The sequence below is a fragment of the Podarcis muralis genome, chromosome 13 (genome assembly GCF_964188315.1).
Source record: "Podarcis muralis chromosome 13, rPodMur119.hap1.1, whole genome shotgun sequence".
Classification (NCBI taxonomy): Eukaryota; Metazoa; Chordata; class Lepidosauria; order Squamata; family Lacertidae; genus Podarcis; species Podarcis muralis.
Genome location: NC_135667.1, coordinates 23,425,715 through 23,452,649, shown reverse-complemented (window position 1 = coordinate 23,452,649; position 26,935 = coordinate 23,425,715). Strand labels below are relative to the sequence as shown.

The 26,935-nt window shown below is 47.4% G+C and overlaps 1 protein-coding gene across 7 annotated transcripts in view; it reads right to left on the bottom strand.

Annotated features, from left to right (window-relative positions):
- The window catches only part of NDRG2 (NDRG family member 2), a 41,097-nt gene extending 16,362 nt beyond the window's left edge, over positions 1-24,735 (bottom strand). For 3 of the 7 annotated variants that reach the window (XM_077917185.1, XM_028701525.2, XM_028701519.2), the window contains exons 1-8: positions 24,585-24,735; positions 15,538-15,620; positions 13,252-13,296; positions 6,379-6,484; positions 3,609-3,729; positions 3,442-3,504; positions 2,864-2,924; positions 1,843-1,929 (exon numbers count right to left, since the gene is read on the bottom strand). In XM_077917185.1, coding sequence (XP_077773311.1) covers positions 1,843-1,929; positions 2,864-2,924; positions 3,442-3,504; positions 3,609-3,729; positions 6,379-6,484; positions 13,252-13,296; positions 15,538-15,615 — 561 coding nt within the window. In that variant the 5' untranslated portion in view covers positions 15,616-15,620; positions 24,585-24,735. Of the gene's footprint in view, positions 1-1,842; positions 1,930-2,863; positions 2,925-3,441; positions 3,505-3,608; positions 3,730-6,378; positions 6,485-13,251; positions 13,297-15,537; positions 15,621-24,580 lie in introns of all 7 variants that reach the window. The other 4 variants (XM_077917186.1, XM_028701522.2, XM_077917184.1 and 1 more) reach the window with 3 other exon arrangements.
- Between the last annotated feature and the right edge of the window lie 2,200 nt (positions 24,736-26,935).

Here is a 26,935-nt window from a genome sequence, read left to right as displayed (position 1 = left end):
GGCACCTGCATGAGAATTATGGGGATTGGCTTATTCCCCAGAGAAAAAGCAGAGATCTCTGAGAATCTATTGCCTTCCAGAGCTCAGCCAGTACTCAAAAGCTAAAATCTCTTTTCAGTATCAGGGCTTCATCCTGGAACATGCAAAGCAATCAGAATTAAGTGCTTCTGAGAATATGCAGAATGCATTTTATTCCACTGCTGAATTACCGTATCCCACCTCTAAAAGACATCAAGATAATGTGAGATGTGTTATGTATTCAGTGGTCTGTGTTTGCCTGAGCTTGAGTCTGGACTAAGGATTCTGAGCTCCTGTGTTCTGATTCGATATATGATGTCCAATCACAGAACATTTCAGGATTTGGGCCTCTGCCATTGGCCCTTGAACGCTGAGTCATGATTTGTAGCTTGGAAGTTTAGACAGCCAATCACGTTGGTAGTGGAAGTGGCCCAGGCTATCAGGAATCTACATAAGCAGTTGCTTTGCCCCTGTTTCCCAGTTATGTAGTTCAATAAAGGTTCTTGCTGTTTTCGCTGTGTCTTGCCTCGTGGGAACCCACCTACACATCAAGAGGGATAGCTTTTATGTAAGTCGCAGCCCCTGAATTTTTTTTCCTTCAGAAATTGGCCTTTACCCTTCCTATCTCCCAAGTTCCCAGAGCCAAAAATTGGGAAAGAGGAGGCTCACTAGAAAGCTTAGCCAGGTGGTACTACCTGGCCAGAATTGTCTAAGTATCCTGCCCTTTAGATTGTTTGGGGGAGGAGTAGGTTGCACATCTGAGTCTTCGATAAACTTGGACCAAATGTGGAGCCATATAAATCCTTTTAAATTCTAGGAAATGTGCCAATTTATGTTTGTTTAGATTCAAATAAAGCAACACAGAATATGGAGGAAAAGTCGGGGGGGGGGGAGTAAAGTGCTTGGTGAAAGAGGGCGAAGAAAAAGTTGAAGAGAAACCAGAGAAAAAGAAAGAGGCAGACAGAAATGCAAGCAGATAAAACAGGGCAGCAGACAGAGGAAGAAGAGTAAAATGGAGGTTGCTTTCAGACAACCTGTTTATGGAGCACTCATCTTGGTTTGTTTGAACAAAGTTTGCGGGGAAGTAATTAGATGTCAAGCAACTGTTGAGGCATTCATTTGTTTGTGGGGAGATTATACATCCCATCTAGTAACTGTTATCCTCCACTTTCAGTTGCAACTTCTCATCACTTTCTTTTTTAAAAAAAATCAAATTAGTTTTCCAGTATACCCCAATAATAGCCAAATTATAAGAATAAGAATGAATTAAGCCTCTCATCACTTTCTTTAGCACAAAATTTATCTTCCCCCCCTCCCCCCTGGAAATGGGCTTGTTGTGCAGAAGTGCCACTTTAATTGTATGACCTCAATTTGCTGGTATGTGTTTGAATCCCATCCGCAAAAGTGCAACAGTCTAGAGGTGCCTGCAGCTGAGAGGTTGATAGACTGAAAGGAATTTCTGCTAACTAGATAGCGATGGGCAACTGGCACCAACACCAATGTTTATGAGCTTTTTTTGTTTATTTGTCATTATAAAAAGTCAAAGAATAGGTTGTGTTAGCTGATTAAATTTGTAGAAATAAGAACAACGATTCAAGCGCCCATTGGAGCAGCCTGTCACAACTGTGAGCCTTCCGAATGTTTAGACTACAATTCCCATCATCTCAGCCAGCATGGCAATGGTCAGGAATGATGGGAGCTACAATCCAAAATATCTGGAGGACACCAGGTGAGCAAAGGCTGCACCAAACCCCTTCACTTCATCTGCAATTGATTACTAGGCGCATTAGACAGTGGTAAGCCCCTTCACTTTCCCAGTCTCACCTTGTGAGCAGCCCAGTCCATCCAGCCCTTGGCATTGGGGTCAATGTTGACCAGAACCAACCCCTCCACGGTGTCTGCATGAGAGAGCTGTGGAAAATCATAACAACACTCATGACTAGCGGATAAAATGTTTGCATGGCTCTCACCATACTGCTTATGTATAATTTCAGGGACATAAAACAGAGGCTTCTCAGTGCCTCAGAGGCAGCTGGCTGGCCAGGGAAGGAAATAAGACGTGGCATTTGCAGAACCCTTGGCCTGATCCAACAGGCTCTGCTTCTGCTAAACCTTCCCCCCCTTCCGGTTCTGGCTGAAGTGAGATCTGAACCAGAGCATTGTTTGTCCTCTCCTCCTCTTTGTCACACTAGCTCTCATAAATAGCTTCTGACACATATTCGAGTTGCTCTATGAACATTATTGCAGCAATCCCTACTGAAACCAGAGAGATAGGGTGGTGCGTTTGGAGCATCAAGCTAAGCCTGAGGTTCAAATCCCTGCTCAGCCATGAAGTTCACTGGGTGACTTTAGGACATGTACTCCCTCTCAGTCTAATCTACCTCATAGGTTGGTGTGAAGATAAAAATATAATTTATTTTTTTTAAAAAAAAGGGAGCAGGGAGCACACATGCAGATCTGGCGTCCCTGAAACAAATCAATCGATAACATCAGAACGAAGTTTCCCCATTCATCCTGTGGCAAAGTCTTGGCCTCTAAGAGAGAGCCACTTAGGTAATTTCACCACACGAGTTCATGCCTCCCCTGAGATTTGAAACAGGAATTTCCTGTCTCTCAACTAATTCTCTTAATTACTGCAGCACATCACACTTGCTGGAATCAAATGTTGGGCCCATCCTTCCTCTGTACTTCAGCTCAGGAAACAACCGAAACGTTGCTCTGTGGTGTTAATAGGAACACAGAAGTCAGCTACTCTGCAGCCCTGCTACTTTCGGAGAGGTTCAAACTGGGCACAGAGAACATTGACTTAATTCGACCACCACTCATGGGTCCCCCACCCACTTACGCTGTAGCGTGCCAGGATGTAGGCGCCGGCTCCAACTCCAATTCCGATGATGCTGGTGAAGCTAAAGGAGGGAGAAAGAGGCCAGTTTCAAAATACGCAAAGGAGAAGGAGCTGCCTGGCACTTTTCTGGCACTTGGGAGCAGAAGTGGGCTCCAGCCATTTGCTTATCTTGTGCCTTTGGAAGTTTCTCTAAAGTGAACACTTCGAAATGGCACAGACTGTGTGCCTCATGTTTTCATGGCCCCCCAGGCTCCAATTCCCTTCCCCCTCTCTTTCTCTTTCTCCCACGTGTTAAGTGTGTGGCATTTCCTGTAACAGACACACACGGCTGGCTATCCCTCTGGATGAATGATAATAATGGGAAATACCCAAGAAGGAATCTTACTTTGGTAGGTTACCTTGGGTCCCCAGATGTTGTTTCTGTGCTTTGTTTTGTTTGATTGATGTGAATGCAAGGCTGTGCCTTTTCTGATTTTACACTCCAGGGCAAAGAAACCTTGTTTGAGAAGGCTGACGGGTGACCCCGTCGCAGGTTGTTGTCGCAACCCACCCACCCGTGTGATCTCTCCCCAACTCACTTCACATATTGCAAGATGCAGGGGATCATGTCAGCCAGCTGGTCCAGCGAGGGATACTGATACCTAGGAAGAGAGCAGAGAGCAGGGGCTGTGTTAGACTGCTAGGCTGTTGTCCCCATCACACCCAACGATGCGGGTGGGGCAGGAATGGAGGCTGCAAGGCTCACCCCAGAGGGAAGGCCGGGGCCCCCTCCTCCATGCCAGGCGCGTCCACATGTATCACCACGAAGTTCTTTATGATCTCTTGCATGTCCTCAAAGTGGAAGAGGGTGTCGAAGCACGAAAGATCTGGGGTGGGGGTGGGGAGACAGAAGAAGTGGGTGTCAGGCTGCAGAAGGCCAAGCGGTAGTGCCGTCGAGACTGGCGAGCTGCAAATCAAGACAGCGGCTGCCGTCTTGCTCCAGGAGTCAGTAAACCGGGCAGCAAACTGACTGTTGTTGTTTTTTGACACTGGAAGGTGCTATTTGGATTCCTCGCCTTACCATGCAAGCCTATGCAAGTTTACAGTCGTACCTTGGTTGTCGAACACCATGGTACTCGGACGTTTTGGCTCCCGAATGTCGCAAACCCGGAAGTGAACGTTTTTTGGAAGCTGAATGTCCGACACAGCTTCTGATTCAGTGCAGGAAGCTCCTGCAGCCAATCGAAAGCTGCGCCTTGGTTATCGAACCGTTCTGGGAATTGAGTGGACTCCCGGAACGGATTAAGTTCAACAACCAAGGTACCACTGTACTCAGAAGTAAAACCCACTGTGTTCAGTGAGGCTTTCCCCCCAAGTAAGTATCCTAAGGGCTGCAGTCTAAGGGATCAAAATGTCTTCAGCTGGCCTGGCAAAAGAGCAAGAGATGGGGGCGTTCAGACAAGCAAGCAACCTTGAATAGGAGAGAGCTCCTATGTTCTCCTCAACAAGGGTGAAAGCTTTTGCAGAGAAGGAGAGCCTTCTAGGCCAGACTTCTCCAACCTGGTGTCCTCCAGATGTTTTGGACTACAATTCCCATCAGCCCCAGCAAGCACAGCCATGGAAGCACAGCCATGCTGGCTGGGGCTGATGGGAGTTGCAGGAAGGCACCATGATGGGAAAGGCTGGTCTAGATGCTTTCAAAACCAGGAGATGATTGGCCTCAAGGGATGGTGGGAAATTCTGGAACAGAGCGCAGATCACTTGGGAAACATTAACGATAAATAGGACAATGTTTAAAATTTCAAATTAAAGTTTTAGAATAGAATCTGGTGATTCTAATGTCAAGGTATGAATCCACTTTTTTTTTTTAAAAAAAAGAGTTAGGGAATAAAAAGCAGGCCTTTTGGGGGTATGAGAAAGTAGACCAGAGTGCACCAAAATGCAAAGCTGCATGACTGAAAGCTTTTTTCAAGTTTTCTTCTTCTTCTTGGCAGTGATAGTTTAAATGGTCCCTTGGCTGTGGAAAGAATGTAAGACAACCCATGTTTCGTTCACATTCACAACCCAGTGAGGAAGACCGCTATCATTCCTGTTTTCTAGGACAGGGACTAAGGACTTGGCTAGACATTACACTCACCCTGAGAGAGCAGGCTCCACCATTCCATGGGGAATTTTGGAGACTCCCTCGCAGACCAGCATAAATGGTTAGAGGGAATAAAAATGTCACACGTGCTGGAGGAGGCGCTGCTGGGCTGCCTTTCTCTGCCCCTTGTTTATCTCCCCTACTTGGTGGCTATTTTTCTCTAGGAGTTGGAAGGGAGAGTAGTAGGGGAAATTAGCTGCTAAAGATAAGGTTGAGATAAACAACCAAGTAAGAACGAAAGCCAGCAGTTCCTCCTCCCCTGGATGAGTGTTTTCTGTCTCCTCCAGCTTTCAATGCCTGTTGCAGAAGGCAGAAGGCAGGCAGGCAGGCGGGTGGGTGGGAAACTTCAGAGACAGCAGCAGTCAGATGCCTGCAGACAGACTCTGAGGCAGAGCGACCGACTTGCTTGAGAGTCGACCACCGAGCAAGCCCACAACGTAAACTCGAGCATCCTCAAAGGCCACAAAGATCTGGCATTCTAGAACAGGAGAGTGGAAACATGCTCACAGACACCTCTCCCCACACCCCCGCCCTCAAGCAACCCAAAGGCATGATCAGAGTTCAGGGACATATTCCAGCCAGGCAACAACTCTCAAGGTGAGGGGAGTGGCCGAAGAGAGGTGTGGTCCAGGGAGAGTACTGAGGGGCTGTATTTGCCCCTCCCCCATTGGGCCTGAGTGTCCCCCTCCCTCCTCTACATTGTTAGGAAGTGTTGGTTCTTCGTCCTCAAGCAGCTATGGTAGGATTGATTGTGATGGGTGGGGTAGAGTGCATCCCCAGGGGGCGGGCAGATCAAGGCAAATTAGGATCTGCCAGTAGATTGCAGGATGATTTGCAATCAGAACGCAAAGGCTTTTGATTCCCCATTGTTCAAGAATAGTGTCCACAAATGGCTCTCCTTCCTTACATTAATCTGTTAAAATTTCTGATCCACACAAACTTAGATGTAGGTTTGTGTTCGTACATGCAGGTCTTCCCAATGTTTTGTTCACGGGGGGCAGCAGGTACCTGTCTCCAGCATCCAAATAGGCCTTGACATCTGTTTATAGTATTCTCCAAATAGGCCCTTGTATTTTGCACCTGATTGGTGGATCTTGGGGTCGTAGCCTGAAGTTTGCCCACACCAGTGGTATAGTATCAAGGAACCTCCACACAATAGGAGACCCAGTGAATGTGTGTGTTGCATAGGTGTGAATTTGTGTTGGGACTTCCTGACCCCATGAAAAAAAAAAAGTTCTTGGGGTTCTTCCAGAATGGCAAGATCCTTGACGCAAATGTTCTACAAACTGGACTGTAGGGCAAATGGCCAAGTTCTCTCTTGGGGTTGCACCGTTTGGAAAGCCCCCAACCTCCCCTCCCTCCTGCCCCAACCAAGTGGGTGCTCCAGTCTTACGGTTTTGTCCCACATCATGGTAGGTGAGGATGGCTGGACGTTTGGGCTTGGGTGTCCCATGGATGGTGATTGTCACAACCCCATAAGGTGTCTCCACTGTGTGTTTCTGTGGAAGGGGGAAAAGAGAGAGAGATAGAAAGAAAGAAGGGTGAGCAAATGTGACATCACAGGGCTAGACCATAACCCAGTGCAGACAGCCATAACCAGACTTATACTGAGTGTATGGAGGGAGAAGTCGGGTCATAAGTGGTGGTGGCCCCATCTCTGACTTCTGTGCTTAGATGGTTCCTTGTAACGCATAAACTGATTGTATATGTGTGGGCTTCCTCTGTGAAATCTGGGATCCAGCTAAATGCAGGGGTTGCACATCACATGTTCATAAAGATTTTGCACGCATAGATTCTATGTACAAGGCACAATCAACATGGGAGGTGGGGAGGGAGCTGGTTGCTGTGATCCTAGCCCCCCTCCCCTTCCAGGCTTCCAGTGCACGCTGATCATAGCAGCTGTCTGCACAGAAAACATACAGTGCATGAGTAAAGACGTAGTTCAATCCTAGTTTGTTTGCACTTTTTAAATTAGGGTACCTCAGGGGACAGGGCTGAGACTGGCTTCAGAGACAGCAGAGAAATGGGCCGTCAAAAGACCACTCAGGGCCCAGTCAGTTGTAGCATTCCCATACATCTAAGGCTGTGTGTGGTTAAAAACAAGGAGTGGGAAATGAAAATTGCATGTGCGCACACAAAACTGGATATTTTCGCTTATTTTGCACAGTTTATTCTACTTATGCTAGTTATGGGGTGGTGAAAACTACTATGCATGTACTATGGCCCACCCCGGCTGCTAGAACTTCTGCTCAGTACTTGAGTCCCCAGCATTGCCAACAATGCACAGCAATATATACCGCACCAGACCACAAGACGCACCTAGTTTTTGGAGGAGGAAAACAAGAGAAAAAATATTCTGAATCTCAGAAGCCAGAACAGCAAGAGGGATCGCTACGCAGTGAAAGCAGCAATCCCTCTTGCTGTTCTGGCTTCTGGGATAGCTGTGCAGCCTGCATTCGCTCCATAAGACGCACACACACATTTCCCCTTACTTTTTAGGAGGGAAAAAGTGAGTCTTATAGAGCAAAAAATATGGTAATCACCAGGTGGACCTTATCACAGTACGGAGATAAAATATTATCCCCCTTCTATTATCTGCACATCATGATACTGTTAAAGACCCAGTTACCAGTGTGATTTAAAAATTGATAATATTCTTCTCTTCTATTCCACCACCCTCAGCTTCTGATTTTCTGACCCTTCTATTTTCATGCCTATCTTCACAGCCTTGAGGACTAGAACCTTGGTGTTTTGTTTCAAAGAAGACTCTGATTCGTGGGATGCTCACTTTTGTTCCCCTGCCCAAGTACCCGCCAAGTCCATCAAGATCACTAGTTGCTTACTTTGTCCCTACAACTACTTCAAGACAACTCTATGTTTTTTGACCTGTAGATTAAAATCAGCATCCCTTCCAAGGCTCTCAGGATAAAATTGAGAATAGTAGCCAAACCATGGTTTAAAGATGAGTTAGGAATCAAACCCAGAACATGCTGTTTATATGGTAAAGTCCAGTCCAGGAATATGCCAAGTAAGATAGATTATTTGTAGCTTTGAGTATACAGGGTTCATTTTCTTCTCATCCCAATTTGGAATTTTATGAAAGGACATATATTATAATCCGCTTTCCTCTGTGCTTTTTCCTAATGTACAAATCATCTCCAAGCCATGTTGTAATCTTGAAATACATCTGAAGCGTGTGCAAGGTCAGGTGGTATGACTCATAAGTGAAGACTATGCTGGCACTCGCTGCCTTAAAAACGAAACACTGCCCACAACATTCCAGAACAAGTGCAGAATTCAGTGTCAGAGGACTGATCGTCTCCACCTTATCATTCCCATGATACACTGGGAGAAACCTGGGCCAATATTCAAAACAATCACATTTCTTCTCTCTCTCTCTCTCTTTTTAAAGTTCCTTGTTTATTCTACAAGCCCTTCCTGCTAAGGCTTTCTCTTATAGCACACAAGGGAACTCAATGTATTCAAAAGCAATTGGACACTCGGAGAAAGGTTGAGTGATTTGGCAGCGGCAGATACTCCTTTCCAGAAAGGCAATAACACAGGCGTGAAAAGGGTAAAAGGTGGAGATGAAAGAAACAGTTCAGAAGAGAGGCAAGCGACCGCGAGTCTAGATTTAAGACTTGCTGGCAAGGCTGCCACAAGCCCAAAGCGGGAAGCGTTGACTAATGGTTACAGATGATAGTCCGGGACAGCACCCACTGAGCCAAACAGAGGCCACCAGCCAGGCATTGTGGCTTGCCAGGAAGGTTGTTTGCTGAACCCTGAGTACTGTATTCAGGTCCTACACAACCCCTATTCAGGCGTTCTCCTTGTCCTGAGCCCACATGCACAGGGGAAGAAGAGTGCTAGTTCCCTCAACCCGTCCCACAGGGGTCAAGTGAGACAGAAGCAAAGAGAGAGTTGGAGGGCTAGCTTTTGAAGCACGAAGTCTTCTCTGCTCATGCACCGTTCCTGGCATACAGCCCATGACATCAGGTTCTGAATCCCAAAGAGAAGCTATCCCTCCAACTCATGGAGAATGACAGCGATGGCAATGGGTGGGGTGGGGTGGAGGAGCTGTCCTTGCCTCCCCCCCCCACACAACGATTAAACACAACAGGAGAATGCCTGAATGAAGCCCCTGTTGGTGTACAAACTGTGGAAGGCAACTAACAGGCATGTCTAATGGGGTTACAGTGGTACCTCAGGTTACATACGCTTCAGGTTACATATGCTTCAGGTTACAGACTCCGCTACCCCAGAAATAGTACCTCGGGTTAAGAACTTTGCTTCAGGATGAGAACAGAAATTGTGCGGCGGTGGTGGGAGGCCCCATTAGCCAAAGTGGTGCTTCAGGCTAAGAATGGTTTCACGTTAAGAACGGACCTCTGGAACAAATTAAGTACGTAACCAGAGGTACCACTGTATATACAGCTCCCTGGTAGGACTCTTAATACAGTCCTGCAGCAGGGTTTCTACTAAGCCAGGGGTGAGGAACTTATTTTAGCCTGAGGCTCACATTCCCTTCTAGGAAACATCAGGTGGTTGTGGCAGTGCAGGCAAAAGTGGGCAGGATGACAAATGTTAACTTACTCTCACACCCCTCTCCATCCTCCACCCAGGCATGGGAAAGAAGGATTATAAGAGTTTGGGGACACGTTCTAGCCAGGCAAAAACACTCCAGTAAAGGAGCCAGCGAAACATGACCTGTGAGGAACAAGAGTCCCAAATGTCAAACAGAAAGGCCTGGAGGCGGTTCCTGGACCTGAGGCTTCCCATTCCTGTCCTATGCCAAAGGAACATGGCAGAATGGAAGTCTGGCTTATACTTAAGGGTACAGCATGTAGAGAATGGGCTGTGCCTAAACACAACATACTTGGCAGCTTCTGTAGTTTTGCAAACCCAGGCAGGAAGTCAAAAGAGGAAATCCCTTGTGGGCTAAAAGTGTTGGGCTGTGTTTGGCTTGGTGGGTTTTCAGTCATGGTACAAAGGCAGACATTGCTCCCGTGTCTTTAACAGCTGTGTAGGGCTGGCAAATAATGCCAGTGCAGGAGTGCGCAGCATGGTACCAGCTGACAACACACAGAGGCCTCTTCCCTTTTTGCATCTGGTCACTCAACTAGCCATAAGCCCCTTGGGAGGTTTTTGTTTCATCCATGTCGGCACACCAGCTACTGTTGTTTATTGCAGCCTAATCTAATCTTACATTTTCTTATCTACTCTCCTGCATTCTGATTTGTTTTATGGGTTGTGGGTTTATTGCTTTTGTGTTGACTTTGGATGATTTGGCACCTGTGTGCATGTTTGTGTTCCCAAAAACATTTCAATAGAAATATTGTGATTAATGCAGCAGTGTGGTGGAACAGGGAGGGGCAGGGATGTTGGCGTCATCTCGGGGGGGGGGCATTACTTGCCAATTTTTTATGTGCCAAATAATTAAGCTTAACTCAAAGAGAAACCCACCAAATAAACGAAACAGAGGAAGAGGGAGGTAGCCTTAGCAAGCATAGCTAAGAGGCTAAAACCGGCACTTTTCTTTCTGAAAGAAATCCCAGATCCCTATATCATGACCAACCAAAATGCCACAAAATACTGACCAAGACTTTGAGCCCACCCAAGCTGTTCAAAGTGGGGGATGGGTTGAAGGGAAAAAATGCTGTCAAAAGTTTTGCTTCTTCTTTTGTACAGGCTTAGGAGGGGCTTGGCTATCTGGCCTGTCATGAAGAGTACATGAACATCAGCATTTACCCACTATGCCACTGAATGAATGATCAAAATAATAAATAAAGTGGAACTGCAACAAAATTTTGCAGTACATCCTCCCCCTGACAGCTTGGACTGGTGGTTTTTTGGGGGCTTTTTTGTCCATCTAGGTTGTCTTTTTCTCTCTCTTTTTGGTCCAACTGGGTTTTGTTTCATTCCTTTAAAATATATTTTTGGACTTGGGAAAACATCAGGGTTACCAATACTGCCTCTCCTATTACTCAGCAACCTCATTTTGGCTCCATTTTTCTTGGCACACCCCACCTCTGTTCGCTCTTAGAGGGAGCAATAAATAAAGCTAAACTTGTCACCCACCAAGTGCAGCTGAGAATCCTAACAGCTGGTAAGGTCTGGAAGCCAAGCCTCCAGGAGTCTGCCTCTAGCTCTGGGATGAAATGCGAATATAGTTTAAGAATTTGACCTGTCCAGGGCTTGACCCTGTCATGCTGGGTGGTCTTGGAAAGACCTAAGTTTCCTGATCTTTAGTTCCTCGTTTGGAAAATGGGCACAAGAATGACTTACCTTGCGTGTGGGTGGACTGGTGCAATAAGATTTTTGCAATCAGGAAGAGCAGCTATTATTTGGCATTTCCATTATGTAAAGGGTTGCCTCTTTCCGTTTACACCTGCTGTGTCACCAAACCTCGTAACAACCCTATAATTATATTTTCCTATTTTACCAAATGGGGCTTTGCCTTGCCTAATGCTGATCAATGAGGTCATGACTAAACAGAGAAGAGTTGCCACCTTTTTAGCCGGATAACGAGCAGGGATTTCAACAGGTGCAGCTTTCCTCAACATGGTGGTGGTGACAGAACTTGTCCCGGCTGCTCCTGCATTTTTGAAAGCAGCTTGATTTACAGAAGTCAGCAGGAAAAGCTTTTCATAACATAAGGGATGAGCATGGCTGGACTTGCTCGTTAAAGGCATAGGAGCAGGGATATTTCTAAGACCTGGCAACCCAAGTGATGGAATAAGCTGCAGATGTTGAAGTTCTGCACAACCCACAGCCATTTAAGGCTACAGAGTGGAAGCAAGGATGGTAGAAGCTTTAATTCAAGCCCATCATGGTCCTGGCACTGGCCAAGGAACTGACTGGTAGATGGCAAGGAAGAATAGTGTTAGCCTGCTGGAGTTGGCAAAGGTGCCTCCTATATATCTTGAAGACAAGAAACAAGAAACAGGCTGGGCCAGAGCCAAGATTCCATGGGAGAGCTGTTGTGCCTTTAATGATTATATAATGGAGAAATTAAAGGTGGCTCATTGCGAGATCTTGTGCAAGAGGTCTTTTGAATCTCCAAGTAAGGCTAGGAAAGACCCCTGCCTGAAACCCTGCAGTATAGACAAGAGCATAGTCAGCAAGCATAGGCAATAAGAAAGCTAGATAGACCAGTGCTCTGGCACACTCTACGGCAGTGCTCTGTTTCAGTTTGACAGAGGCATCTTTTCTCAGCATACAGAGAAAGGTGGCAACCCCAGAAGTGCCCTCAGCTCCTGCTCACAAGGCCTTAAGTTGGTTACACAGAAATCATGACTGCTTATGTTAGATGTGGGGAACCTTTGTCCCTCCAGATGTTGCGGAACTACAACTCCTGTCTTCTCTGGCCATTGGCTATGCTTGCTGGGGCTGATGGGAGTTGTAATTCTTCAACATCTGGAGGGCCAAAGGTTCCCAACACCTGGCTTACACTGACTTGCTAAATAAACCGTGGGGATGTGGACCCTCCAGAAGGACTCCAACTCCCACCAGCCCTGACCAGCATGGCCCGTGGTCAGAGGTGATGGGAGTTGGGGGTCCAACAACAACTGAAAGGCCACAGTCTCTCCATCCTTGTGCTGTAAGCTCACTCTTCCTTCACAGACTGGGGTTGCTGCTTCTCCCTCAAAAAGGACTCAGTGTCTCATCCCAGAGTAGCAAATCAACAGGAGTTGTTGGAAGGAATTCAACAGGAGTAGAACCAGGGGCGCCAACAAAAATTTTGTTGTGGGTGCTCAGCACCCACACTGCAGAGCCCCCAATGCCTTGAAAGCACCAGAAGTCATGTCCAAGGTCTTGTGAGACCCAAGTGATGCTGTCTGAGGCCTTGCGAGACCTTGGTACCTGAATTCTGGTGGCACCAGAAGTCGGGTTCTGAGACCTCGCGAGTCCTTGGACAGCATCCCTGAGGCCTTGCCACCAGAAGTCAGGTTCCGAGGCCGGGGCACACATGATGACATGACGTCACCCATAACTTTGGGCCCAAGTTGGCTCCCCTGGGTAGAACTCTGAAACTCCAGGCTGAGGGAAAGGAGCACTTGCAAGATTTCTGCTCAATCAATCAGGTAGCAACTGCAATGCTTGGATGTACAGTATACCCAGAATGGATGGAACAAGGAGAGAAGGAACGATCACTGAGGGGTTAACACAGCTTCTTTCTGTTTGGCATTTTTGGCATCGGGGCATTCTGAGGGTTCGGGGCACCAGTTCTGTCCCCGTGAACAAGAGGGGAAGGGGTGGTGATTACCTGGCCTTGTTCCTGCAGAAGTTTGGCTGCTATCAGTTCAGCATCCTAGAACACAGAGAGAGAGAAAGAGAAAGGAGGGAGGAAGACAGACAGACAGACGGAGAATGCAGGGTGGGAAGTAAGTGAGGAAAAAGAATCAGAGTTATGGGAATAGGGCAGGGGAGCGGAAATCAAGGGGGTGCAGAGACTTCCTGCTATAGATAGGGGCCCTTTTTACCGGCACGGGCAATGAGCAGACATTGAGCAAAACTGGACTCACCAGAAAGCTAACTGCTCTCTAGAGTTGCAACGCTAAGGGTTCAACCTGCTTCCTTACATGCTTTCTGCTAAATGATGCATTGCTTAGCTGAGGTCATACTGTGTCTTTGGGGAAAGGCAAAGGCCTGCTCCCTACCCATGCTTCCCCAAAGAAACTAGCCATTTAGACTGTATCGTTCACCAGAGCAGTCCCGGCAACCTGTGTCCAATGGTAAGGACAACTGGGCTAAAAGCACACCTGTTTTCCCTGCCACATATCCTAGGACTTCTATGATTAAGAATATGACTTCCTGGGAACATTTGCACACACCCACACCTTACTTAACCCAGGTGATTTCACAGTTTTGAGATCAGTTGCTGGGAAGTGATTAGCACCTGAGTAAAAAGGAATTAACTTGACTGCAGTGTCCTTTGCAAGGGCTGAGCTGCTTTCGCATGGAACAAAAGCTTCGGGGGGGGGGGAGATCCTTTGTTGACAGCACCCCTAAGTATTGAGTACGACAAAGCAGATAGCACCAGGGCATTTAGATACAAAGCAACCTGTTGATCGTATAAATCAATGGTTTGACTTCTATCCAAATACACTGTGTGGCTTATTAAAACAGATACAGCATCATCTCTTCGGTCAGGTCAAACTCTGTTGTCTCTGAAAATCAAAATAAATAGTCTAGGGGCTCCATTCACCTAACTTTTACTCAAAAGGAGACCCACTGAAGTTAATGTACCTATGTTATCCATTTTAATGTGTCTACTCTGAGTATGACTAAGACTGGTACAGTTCATAATGTCTGTGGATTTGCAGTGCAGCTCCAGAAACACAACAACAGGCTGGACAAGTCTGCACCAAAATCTCCCCCAGCAGCATGACCGCAAAGGATTGTAAGTGCAACATTTCTGCAAGTGTTTTTTGCTGTTTTATTTACTGCATTCATTCATATTCCAGCATTTACGTCTGGAAGCTCAAGGCTCTGCTGGGTATCCAAGAACAGGCCAGCTTTGGCAATCCTGATAATGCCCTGGACCTGGGATGTGATTCTACGGTCAACCAGTTTATATAAATGTCTCACTTCATCATCAATGGAAGGCAAAACAAGCCCTCTGCATAGACCAAGGGAGGATAAGGGATTATACCACTATTCATAGAGTTAAAGCTCTCAAATAGCAACAGCCAGGGAAGGGCTACAGCACAGAGGTAGAGCATGAGTTTCTGAATTTCCCCCCTTCCTCAATAGAGGAGATGCTCCAGCTGTTGCATCTCTGCCCTGCAGTGCTTTGAAAGAGACATGCTTCGTCTCTCAGTAGAGCTCTGTCGCCTCTATGGATGTGGCCAGCTGAATTGGTGGATTGGCAGAGGTTGCAATTTTAAGGTATCTGGAGGGGCCATAGATTGGTGGTAGAGTCAGTGGTGGTGGGTGCCCATTGGGACTGGTAGGATGGAAGGCAGGGAGGCCATCAGTAGATGGAGCCAGAGCCAGCGCCAAAGCCAGGCGCAGCCAACTAATTCTTGTTTTGTCCCCCTCCTGTTCCCTGTCACATTCTGCAAGGGCAACACTTGAGATTGAGGGGGGGAAGAAACTGACACCCAGAGCTGCCCCCTGGACTGGATGTAAGGAAGAAGGCAGGCAGGTAAGGTTGGTGGGGCATTTGCGATAAGGGACCAGCCTCCAATGGGTAGAGCACATATTTTGCACAGACTTTGCACATGAAAGAGCCCAGGTTCATTTGCCAGCCTCTCCAGCTACAAGGATGTAGCAACAGTGCGATGGGGAAAAACAAAACAAAACAAAACAAAACAAACAAAACTTCTGCCTGAAGCACTGGGCCCTTCCGCCATTGGGCCAGATGGACTGACTACTGAGCTCAGCGTAAGGGAGATTTTTTATGCGTCTGCTTTGCCAATCTGCTTCAGACAGAAAAGAACAGGGAGAGAAACAGGCAAGACTGGACAGCTTTGGGTACACTGGTGAGAAGGAGAAAGAGGGATGGCAGGGAAGGGGAGAGTCAGGGGAATCCTGTCCTTTTGCTGACCTTGCCCGGATCAGGTGCTCCTGGAGCTCGCAGAAGCGGCTTCTCCTCAGTTATCTGCACTTCCTGAAGCTCCGTCATGGCTCCTGAAGCAAAATATGAGAGACACAGACATCAAGCAGTGTATTAGCTGGGGCACAGCCACGTCCATCTGAAAAGTCACTGGTTGAGGATGGGGCTCCTGTCAGGACTCTACTTCATGGCAGAGCCAGAGTTAGGGCAGTACAAGCAGTTCCCCTGCACAGAATGCAGAGCCAAGGGGGCACAAAATGATGATGATGATGATGATGATGATGATGATGATGATGATAATAATAATAATAATAATAATAATAACCACCTATATTTATACGGGTACCTACTGAGATTGATTGAAAAAGCAATTGTACCAAAAGGAATTATTGTGAAAATAATAAATATTTAGGGTCTTGTGTGTGTGCCAGATTTTGTCCTTGCTCAGGGTGCTGTATTACCAAAGTACACCGCTGCTCATGGTTTTCCTCAAAGCTGGCTTTCTGCTGTATCTTAGTGATGGCTCACACAGGAATAGTCCTCATCTGATGGCTATTCCATCAAGCAGGGATGGCAGATGTGAATCAGTCATCCTGGACCAAATGCCAGCCAATAGAATTCACATATTACCCAGTGTGAGCTCAACTGCGATGCTTTCCAATGTGGCATCACTTTACAGTGACACATTTATCTGCTGGCCATTAAGTGAAGAAGTCAAGAAATGTATCTGTGAACCAACCCAGAGTCTTGGCCTTACTTTAACAAAGAGATGAGCCTCATTGTCTATCAAAGAGTGCTTTTGCACACCACGCATAAAACTGCCCATACTGTGGATCTCTGGCAGGTTGTATTGATTTTATTGTATATCAGTTGGTTGCATGTGTATTATTTCTGCTAGATGCTTTTGAGACCATTCCTCAAAAAGGCAGGATACAAATTTAAATAATAAATAATTGAAAACAAATGTGTGCCAAGTTGTGAGTGTGGGATTGAAAGTGGAACAGAGCACATATGAGAACAGCTGTAGGTGTCACTTTAAAATTACTGATGCAGGTGATGCAAAATAAATTTTAAGATCTCAAACACTCTGCATCTTGATTACTTGTGAAAATAACTGAAGCCTATAAGAATGCTATTATTTTGGTTTAACTATCATGGAGGCAGCTGCAAAGACAAAGTGTAAGAACGGAGGACATAACACAAGTTGTAAAAATATCATACCTAAAATGGTGTTCTGTGTTTTGTTGTGGTTGAAATAATATCTTTTAAAAGTCTGCGGGTATGTGTGATATTTTGCGGCACCGTGCTGTTGTTTAATCTGTGGCATTTATGTGACTGTGTTTTGACCAATGGCCCTATGCCTAATGCAATAAACCTCCCATTTTACAGGTTGGGGGACTGAGGGAGAGAGACTCGTCTAAGGGTGCACAGGGGGTCCTGGACAGAGCTGAAGAAGTGAACCCAGCTGTCCTAGATCCAAATCCTCTGGTTATGTAATGGAGTGTAACTTTATATAAAGGACCATTCCTTGGCAGGGGCCCAGGGTCAGCCTGACATCAAAAATGACCCAAGTGGCAACACTTAGCTTAAGGGTTCCAATTAAAAAACAGTGCTCTGAGAGGCGTACCCCAGAATCTTTTGCAATATCCCAATGGGTATCAGGATGCAATTCCGACGAACGCCATTGCACCCCATCATTCTCAGCAAAGGAGCAAGAGATTGTGGGGAGGCATTTCTTGAACTGTGCCATGCCGTTGCTTCCTGTGGCAGTGGAACCCCTTGGCTAAGCCCTGCTGCTGGCACAGGACCAGCCCTGATCATTCCTGCTGGGAGTGCAATACATGATCAAGCGCTACATTAGTTAACGAGAGCCGCTGTGACATGTGGAGCAGAGCGGTACACCAGCAGAGACAAGGAGGCTGCCTTACACCGCATCAAACCATTGGTGCACCCAGCTCAGTATTACCTGCACTGACTGGCAGAGGCTCCCCAGGGTGTCAGGAAAGCCCTACAGTGAGATGCCAGGGATTGAACCTGTGACCTTCTGCATGCAAAGCAGATGTTACAAGCGTGCATACACTGAAGGTGTCTATGCCCTGTGGTGCTATCTTCCCCAATCCAAATTCTGCACCGAGGGAACCTAATCTCTATACTAAGCACATCTGTGATCTTTCCAATCCTACAAAAAAGAAATCTATGCTTATATTTCACAATTTATTTTCTTTTTCAGTAACTACCTGGAGGGGCCAGAAGTAAAAAACTTAAAAGCCTAGCTGAAAGATTAGCTCTCCAGCCCCATGCATATCCGCACCCTAAATCCTGAGGTTTCCTCAAGCCCACATCGTCCTTATCCCAGTTCCTCCCTTCCCCCTTCTCTGGACTGGTATGTTCAGTGGCTAGACTATTCCCTGTTCAGTTGATGCGGAAAGCTACCCCCCTTCAGGATGCATAAAAATCAGCGTGATTATTTTTAAAATTGACTTTTTAACAAAACATTTCAAAATACATCACAGGTCTCCCTCAACCCCCAAGCAACCCATCTAAAATAGCACCTGAATGGAACAGGTTCCAGTTCATACTGCCAAACTCTTAAAACTGAATCACGGCCATCTATCAAACAGATTACTGTATAAATTCAAGTCTGGTCTGTTTATAAAAAGCTCTGGTGGGCAGAGGGTGCTTGACTGCTGAGGTTAAGCATCATAACGATGCATTAAGTTTTGTGTATCCCGTTTATTGCCAAGGGTTTCCTAATGCACCTGGTGACTGTAGACACTAGGATACAGATGTGCTCTCCTACATACCACCAGGATCATCCACGGGAGACCATATTGGTGATCTTGGGCTCTTTTATAGTGTGCACCTTCCAACTACTGAAGCTCTTCAGTGTGTCTCAGTTCTCAAATTATGAATATTTGTGCATCGGCCTCCACAAATCCACTCGCCAGCTCACCTGGGATGAGCGCCCTCCATCCTCTAGCAAACAGGACATTCAGCACCTGACAGAGGTTCAATTGCCAGTGCAGTTTCTGAGCAGGTAAGAAACAGCAGGAGTGCCTTCCAATCAGCATGAGACTTGAGCTGTTTCCAGGCACAGACAACAGATGGACTAGATGAGCCTTGGGGTCCCTTCCAACTCTACAATTCTATGATTCTGTGACCCTGCCTCTCCTAAAGCCCTCTGTGCATGCCAGAGGAGTCAAGGAAGGGAATAGTTGGCGACTGCATATAATAGTTGACTAGTAAGACACTTGTTTTTGAAGCTGCTAAACAAACTACGTGGAGATTTATTTTCCATCTGATGGGCAAACAGTGTATTGCCCAGCAATGACTAACCTATTTTTACAGAAAGCTCTGGACATTTACAGCTCAGTCCTATGCTTGTTTACTGGAAGTATATCCCACTTTGTTCAACAGGACTTAGCTCCAAATAAATATGCACATGACTGCAACCTTAACTTCCAAGTAAGTGATCTTGCTTAGTATTCTCACATAGCACAGAGAGAGTCCAAAAGAAATTAATCTTCTAACAGATGTAGTTGTGCTGTGCATGTGAATACCATGACCACGCATTTTGGATCATGTTCCTAGCTGATATTAAGACTTCATTTAGTTTCAAACCAGCAGGTTAGATCCAGACTAAGTCGACTGAAGTTAGGCTGCAGCCCTATGCACATTTACTTGGGAGAAAGTATCACTGACTTCAGCAGGGCTTACTTCTGGGAATATGCATATATGATTGCAGAGTTAGTTGCCACTGAAATCAATGGGACAAGTTAGTTGTGACTTAAAATAAGCCTCACTGATTTCAGTGGAAATTAAGGGTGCCAGAGGCAACCTGTTTGAGCATTCCTCCTGATTCGTTTGCAGGATAATTAGACAACGTGTGCTATTTAATAAGCATTCATACATACTAATTTGTTTGCAGAGAAAGCTTTATCCCACACTTCCCAGTGCATTTTTAAAAAAATTGCAGAAAGTCCAACCATTGGGGGAGGAAGTGTGTTTGTTGCGCAAGCTCTCCCAATCAACTCTAATTGCACTACCCAAATTTGCCAGTACACGATTGAATTCCACTTGAGAATAGCAACAGTCTGGAAGTGCCCAGAGTGCAACTGACTTGAGCCTGGATGTAAGCCAATGTTTGAATTGTGCTACAGCAATCTGCCAGCTTGCTCATGCCTGTTCAGGAAATATGTGAATTTCAAAATGTAGAAGTTGATTTATTTAAGTCAATGATCTAAGCCTGTCTTCTTCTTTTCTTTATAATTTAAATCATCCTGGCCGTGCCTAGGAAAAAAATGCTGTATGGGAAATAGCCCTAAGCTACTACAAAGTTCACTGGGTGGTCTTGGGCAAATCTCTCTCCCAGGGCTGATTCACACATGCAGGTGTATCAGAATTTCTCTCTGTGCCTGCAACATGACATAATGCATGTTAGTCCCACTATGGGGCTAGTTCAGTAATACAGGGACAGCCAAAGTAGACTACAACTCCCATCATCCCTGATCTTTTGGCCATGGTGGCTGGGACTGAAAGGAGCTGGAAGTCCAACAACATTGGCCATCATGGTACACGTGTTGAGGACTGCAGCCTTTATTACTGTTCATGTGGTGACTGTCAATGGATTATGTGAACATACACACTACAGTGGTACCTCGGGTTACAAACACTTCGGGTTACAAACTCCGCTAACCCGGAAGTAGTACCTTGGGTTGAGAACTTTGCCCCAGGATGAGAACGGAAATCGTGCACCGGCGGCACGGCGGCAGCAGGAGGCCCCATTAGTGAATGTGTGCCTCAGGTTAAGAATGGTTTCTGGTTTAGAACGGACCTCCAGAACAAATTAAGTTCATAACCAGAGGTACCACTGTACTGAGGAAGACAATCCCTAAAGGAAGTTCTATCTGAGGGGAGTTAGAACCACAGCAGCTCATTCAAACATGCAAGTCATGCCTTGATGGTGCAGGCATCCCTTTGAGGAGTAGCCCATGGGGCTGTTGGAAGGATTACAAAGAAGAAGAAGAAAAAAGCAGGAACTGTGAAACTCTTTGGACCATTCTGGAACATGCAGTAATGAACTGTGCTTGTAAGGGGTGTGTCTGCATATAGTCTGCCAACACTCACATATTTCGATGCATCTGAAAAATGGAACCGTCCTCCCTCCTGCCCTAGGGCGTTCTGGAGAAGGGGAAAGTACGTGTGCGGGTGTCTGTGTGTGCATGCCCCCCCCCCCACACACACAGAGAGAGAGAGTCCAAGAGCACACCAAACAACCACCACGAACACATAGACCCCCTAGAACCCATTATCTGGCAGCTAGCCAAAGACACAGGAACCTGTGACCCAAACTAGAGGTTTTTATCCAAACTGGGGCAACATCTATCTCCTCTCTTCTCCCTGGCAGATACCTTCAAGCAAGCCTTACCATGCTATTGAGGGTTTGTTTGTTTTGTTTATTTTGCACTGGAGTTAAATTTTATGAACAGAAAAAAGAGAGGAACAACGAGGGAGCAGGATGGCTAGGCATCCTCTTCCCCGGCCCTCTTTTGCTCTTTCAAACTAGGCTACTTTCCCTTTGCTAAAATGTGAACCTTCCTTACTTCCCTGCCTCCTTCCCTCTCTCCCACCACCAGGTGCCACTCCATTGCTGGCACGAGCAGAGGGGCTGCCAGGAGCCCCATAAAAGCAGGAGGTCCCCCCTTTTTCCAGGCTCCCTCTTCTTCTTCTCCTCCTCCTCTCTTTCCCTCTCTTCTTCTCCCTCCCAGGTGCTGTGGCTGGTTTCCACTCTGGCCTCCATCCAAGGATCCCCCTCCTGGGCCATAAATAGCTGTTTTGATCACCCTGGCACGGGCAGCGATCCAGTTCCCCCGGGGTGCTCCTTGTCACTCTGGGGCCCTTAACGGGGCCTGGAAGGAACAGGCATCCAGAAGAGAATTCTTCCAGCCAATCACTGAAGCAGCAGCTGCACACAGAGACCTTCCCAGGGCAACGGGCAGAGAAGGCCAGGCCAAAGTGGGGGAAGCCAGGATCTCCCCGGTCCCTGGCTAGGAAGGTACAAAAGGGAGAATGAGGTTTGCAGAGAGAACGGCGGCCGATCTGCTGGCACAGAATGCAATAAAGTACTTTTGGGGCTAGGTATTCTACTCCTGACAAGCCATACATTTAAAGCACATATCCCCCTTCCCCCAAGAATCCTGGGAATTGTAGTTTGTTAAGGGTGCTGGGAACTGTAGCCCTGCAAGGGGTGAACTATCATTCCCAGGATTTGTGGGTGGGTGGGTGCTTTAGATGTATGCTGCATTCACAGATTGTGTCTCACTTGCTGTATAGTCCTTTCTACAGTCGCTGGTTTTTTTTTGTTGCTATTCTTCTTCACCTTGGTAGGGCTCCAGTGTTTTCAGGTGCTGAATGGTAAGCCAAAAAATCGGACAGGTGCAGTTCCCTGGCACAGAGCTGCTCTGCTGGAAGGAAAGCCCCACCTGTTGAATGTATGCCTGCTGCACAGCTGTTAAAGACACAACCCTGCCAGGAAGGTTTCCATTCACCAAGCCAATACTGCACAGAACCTCAGAAGCTGTGGTTAAAAGGCTGCTTAGCTGGGTGGGGGTATCCCTTCTCTCCCCCTTTTCTCTTTCTCAACTCACACAGCCAGGTTTGATCCAGGGCTGAATAAGCCCGGGAACCTCCCTCCCTCCCCTTGCTTTTACAACCAGCCTTTCTGAAACATAAAGAGTGCCTCTGAGCATGTGCAGTGATTTTTCTACCCCACTTCTCCCAAGGCAGATCTGAGCCCTGGCAACACCTATTTTAGAAAGGAAGTGCTACAAAGGGGTGGAGGTATACTTAGCCTTCTCATGTGCTTGTCAACCCCCTCCCCGTTTTGGAGGTCCCAAGACAGCAGCAAAATTAGGTTTACTGAGCCCATTGTGGGTTGTGTACTTCATTTAGCGGCTCAGAGGCCTAGGCTATGCACATATCATCCCCAGACCCCAACAAACAGGTGCTCCAATTTTAAAACAACAACAACAACAACAGCTACTTGTGCATACCAGGGCATGTGTGTTTGTATGTGGAGAGTCTTAATGTCCATGCACGTGAGACGTTTCAACTAAAACTGGTCTGTTTTCCCTTCACTGCTTGCTCCGAATAAACCCAATTACTCCCAGACCTTCTGTTTGGAAAGTGGGCAATGGGGGTTCCTAGATGTGCTCACATCTAGTACAGTCAAGAGGTTATGTGTGAGGAGGAGGTGATACATGTGGGAAAGATCCCTGGTGTCTTCAGTAGTAGAACCCAAGCACATGGCAAGGGGGCGGGAGACTGTGCTGCTGCTCTGCTGAAGTCTGTGGAAAGCTGAAAGTTAGCTCCAGGTAATGTAGGCTGCCACAGAGCTTCCAGGTGCCCACAGATGCCAACACAGGGAGGGCCTACGTGCCAGGCGGCCTTGGCACTCACACCAGAGGAGCTGGAAACACAGGCACACACCTGCAGCTGAGGCCACGTGAAGCCCCACCAGGCTTGGGGGCTGGGAACATGCAGCAAAAAAAGGAAAAAAAGCCCAAACCCAGTCACCCTCCTTGCTCCAAAGGGGATGAACGGCTTCCTATCTCTTTGGGCCCTAACCCCGTGAGACCCGGCTCTGTTCCCAGAGCCAGGAATAAAAAATCCAGGCATCCCAGCCTCGGACTTCAAACCCTCTGACTCTTCTCTCCAACAAGCCAGGAGCCTCGGCTAAACTCCCAGCACACGGCTTTGACAGCACGGTATGCCTCTGGAAGTCTTCTTCTGCACAGCCAGGGCAGAATCCAGATGCTCGCCCCACTGCCTCCTCTCCCAGACAACCCTGGGTTTTATGGTCTTTAACATTGGATCCCAGAGAGCCCAAGGCGACAACATCCACCTGCTCTCACCTGATCACACACCTCCCAGAGAACCCAGTAGTGCTGACTCCACCACCGACTGCTCTCCAACCTGCCAAGCCTTGCAGAGAGAGCCCCAAAGCTCCTTGCACTCTGCCTCCTGCCTCCCAGATCCATCCCCCTTGCGATCCACTAGCATCCTGGCCCCCTCACCTGGAAGCTTGACCTCCTAGCCCCACCCCCTTGCTTCTACCCACTGGGGCTTACTGCTCACTCCCAGAAATAGGACCAAGCTGCCGGCGGATTTGGGACACGCCAGTTTCACCTCTCCTCGCTTCCAGCGGAGCTCAGGGACCCTGCAGCTTGCAAATCCTCCTCTGGTTGCAACCCACTTAATCCTCCCAGCGACCCCCCCCCTTTCCTTCTCCCTCCAGCAGAAGGCAAAAATCCCTCAGCCACCCCCCCCGTCTTTCCCGATTCCATCCTGACAGACCCCCCCTCTCACATGGAGACCAAGGGGGCAACCCGCCTCTCCTTCTTCTCTCTTTACCCCCCTCCCCAATACGCATATGCAATCTGGCCCTTCGAGGGCTGGGGGGGGGGGAGGGAGGGGTGCCTCCCATCCGGAGTGTTTTTCCATTTGACATTTGAGTCTGTTGATCGTGTCAATCGCAAAGCGAATCGAGGAAGCGGGCAGGAAATCAAATCAAAGCAGCTCATGGCGCGGGCGAGGAGGAGGAGGAGGATGAGAAGGGAGGGGGCTCCTACACACACAAGACATTTCCCCGAAAATACTCACAGCAATAGCAACGAAAAGCAACAGAGGATTCTTCTTGTTTTGGTTGTGTTTTTTTTAAGAGGCGGGGGGCGGGAGGCGGCTTTTGTATAGTTAGCTCTAGGGAGGTTAGGCACCCGATTTAGGGGTGTGCGCGGGGGGAGGGAAGCGGGAGATTCTGCCTGCAGGGGCATTTAATCTCCTATAAAACTAGGCAACATCTGGCAACAGATTTCTCCTCCCTCCCTTTCGGGGTGCTCGCAAGGGATCGGGGGAGGTCAGAGGCGAAGAAGAAGAAGAAGAAGAAGGAGCCGGGGATAGGAAAAAAGGACAGCCGCGCTTTGCAGACTGGCAGCCCCTCCCACACACAAAATGTCACCCCCTGTTTTTCTGGTACCCACTGTCCGCGCGTCTGTCTGTCTGTCTGTCTGCCTGCCTCTCTCTCGTCCGCGGCGGCTGCGCTCGGTCGCTCCGTCTGTCTTTCCACCTTCACTTGCCTTTGACTCTCTGACTGCAAACACCACCTCCCCCCACCCCCAGGGAGAGACCCCTCCCCCCAGATCCCCTCCCCCCAGCTCCGCCTCTGCCAATCCAGATTGCCAACAAGGAAGGGAAAGGGGGTGGGGGGAGGAAATCAGGGGAGGGGAAGAAGGAGGGGGAGGAGAGACCGGCAACCATCTTTCCCCAGATCCTTGGTAACAAAGGGGGATCCCTACAAAGGCAGAGAAAGACCCCTCTCTCCTCTCGGGGTGAACCGAGCACCTCCCTCCCCGCTGACATCCAGATTCGGTTCGAGCGCAGTATACTTTTTAAAAAAATGTACGTGCAAATGCAAAATGGGGCGAAACAATGTGTGGGGAGCGGAGACCCTGCGCCCCCTACAGGGCAAAGGTCCTCGAATTCGCCCCCCCCCCCACCGCAACCTATGGCCAGCCTTAGGGGGCGTTCCCGAAAGCAGCGAACAGCCAAAACAAAACCTGTAGTAGTTAATCCGGAACTAATAATGAAATAAAATAATAATCGCTCAGTCGCACAACCGATCCCGTCTCCCCTTGCAGTAATCTCAGCGAGGATTACAGAGCTCCAGTTAAGCGACAGGCTCAGCTCAGGCACAGAAGAAGCAGCTATTTTGGAGTGGGAGCCCCGGAAAACGTGGAAGAGGCGGCACCGCCGAGCATGTGCAAAATGCGTTTCCGCTCAGCTGTTAGCAACCGGAGCCCATCTTCACAAATCTTGAGATTAGGTAGCAGGCAGCGCTTGATCTTTAAAATAGGTGATGCTTCAAAATCTATATTGAAGTAGCACCCCCTGCATTTGTCAGATATATGTTGTTTGCGGGGGGGGGGACTGCCCAGGATTCCTCCATAGGTTTCAGGAAACACTCTGCACATGCTCTTACCTGCTCTCCAAGAAAAAGGGTTCCAGGAGAGAAGGTCTGATTTCCTAGCAGGTTTGGCGTCTTGGTATAACTCTTCTTTCTCCTCTTGCTTTTTTAAAGTTAACTACAGGGTACCAATTATCCCCCCTATGATGAACCTGGGTCAACATAAAAGATCCAGAGTCAGATTTCAACTTAACCATCAACTCGCTGAATGCTGCCAAGCATGTCTCTCTGGTCTGCAGCTTCAAAACTTGCGATCAGATGAGACAAGAAAAATCCCTCTTTGCAATGCATGTTTATTCAGAGGTAAGTTCCATTACTGACTCCCAGTGAAGGATTTTGAAGCTTTAAAATCCACACGTGCCTTCAAACAAACAGCGATTTCATGGTAGTCGATTCCCAGCTCTAAAACACTCTTCCTCTTGGAAGTTCACCAAATGTTGAGCCTGAGCATTTTAGGATTCTGATGTTGGTGTCAGAGATGGATCTGAAATGAAATGTTGTTCTGTTTCAACATTTGGCAAAAAATACACCTGTGTTTAATTTTTCTTTTGAAAAAGGGGGCGGGGGCAAATGCAACAGAGCTGGTTTCACACATGTTGAAGTGGGTTGAAGTAATATACATTATGATCTGTAGAACTCTTCTCCATAAGACCATCAACATCCTAAAATGACTTACCGTATTTTTCGCTCTATAAGACGCACCAGACCATAAGACGCACCTAGTTTTTGGAAGAGGAAAACAAGAAAAAAAATATTCTGAATCTCAGAAGCCAGAACAGCAAGAGGGATCACTGTGCAGTGAAAGCAGCAATCCCTCTTGCTGTTCCGGCTTCTGGGATAGCTGTGCAGCCTGCATTCACTCCATAAGACGCACATTTCCCCTTACTTTTTAGGAGGGAAAAAGTGAGTCTTATAGAGCAAAAAATACGGTAACTGCGTCTTGAAGCAACCATCTTGACAAATTCAGTTGGTCTTCCCCCACCCTGCTGGGTTCATCCCCAAGCCATATATCCAACAGCATCCATAACCATGGACATCGCTGGGGGGTGGGCAATCAATCAAAATCAATGCAAATCTGAGGTTCTGCCCCCCAACAAAAGCCTCTCCCCCAAAAAAATCCTCACTACGCCCATGTCTATAACTGGGAAGATTGAAAGCCATTCAAAGCAGGAGAGTATACATTTTAATTTTTGAAAGCCAATACAGGAATTTAGGAAGCTGCCTTTATCCAAGTTAAACTACTGGTGTAAGCTGTGCATTGTTTGCACGAAATAATCAAATTATTATTGATAATAAACCATGGTTTTGCTTACTGTTAGATGCAAAGGGGTTCTCAGGCAAACTCTCCTGTTTCATGGGGAAGGATAT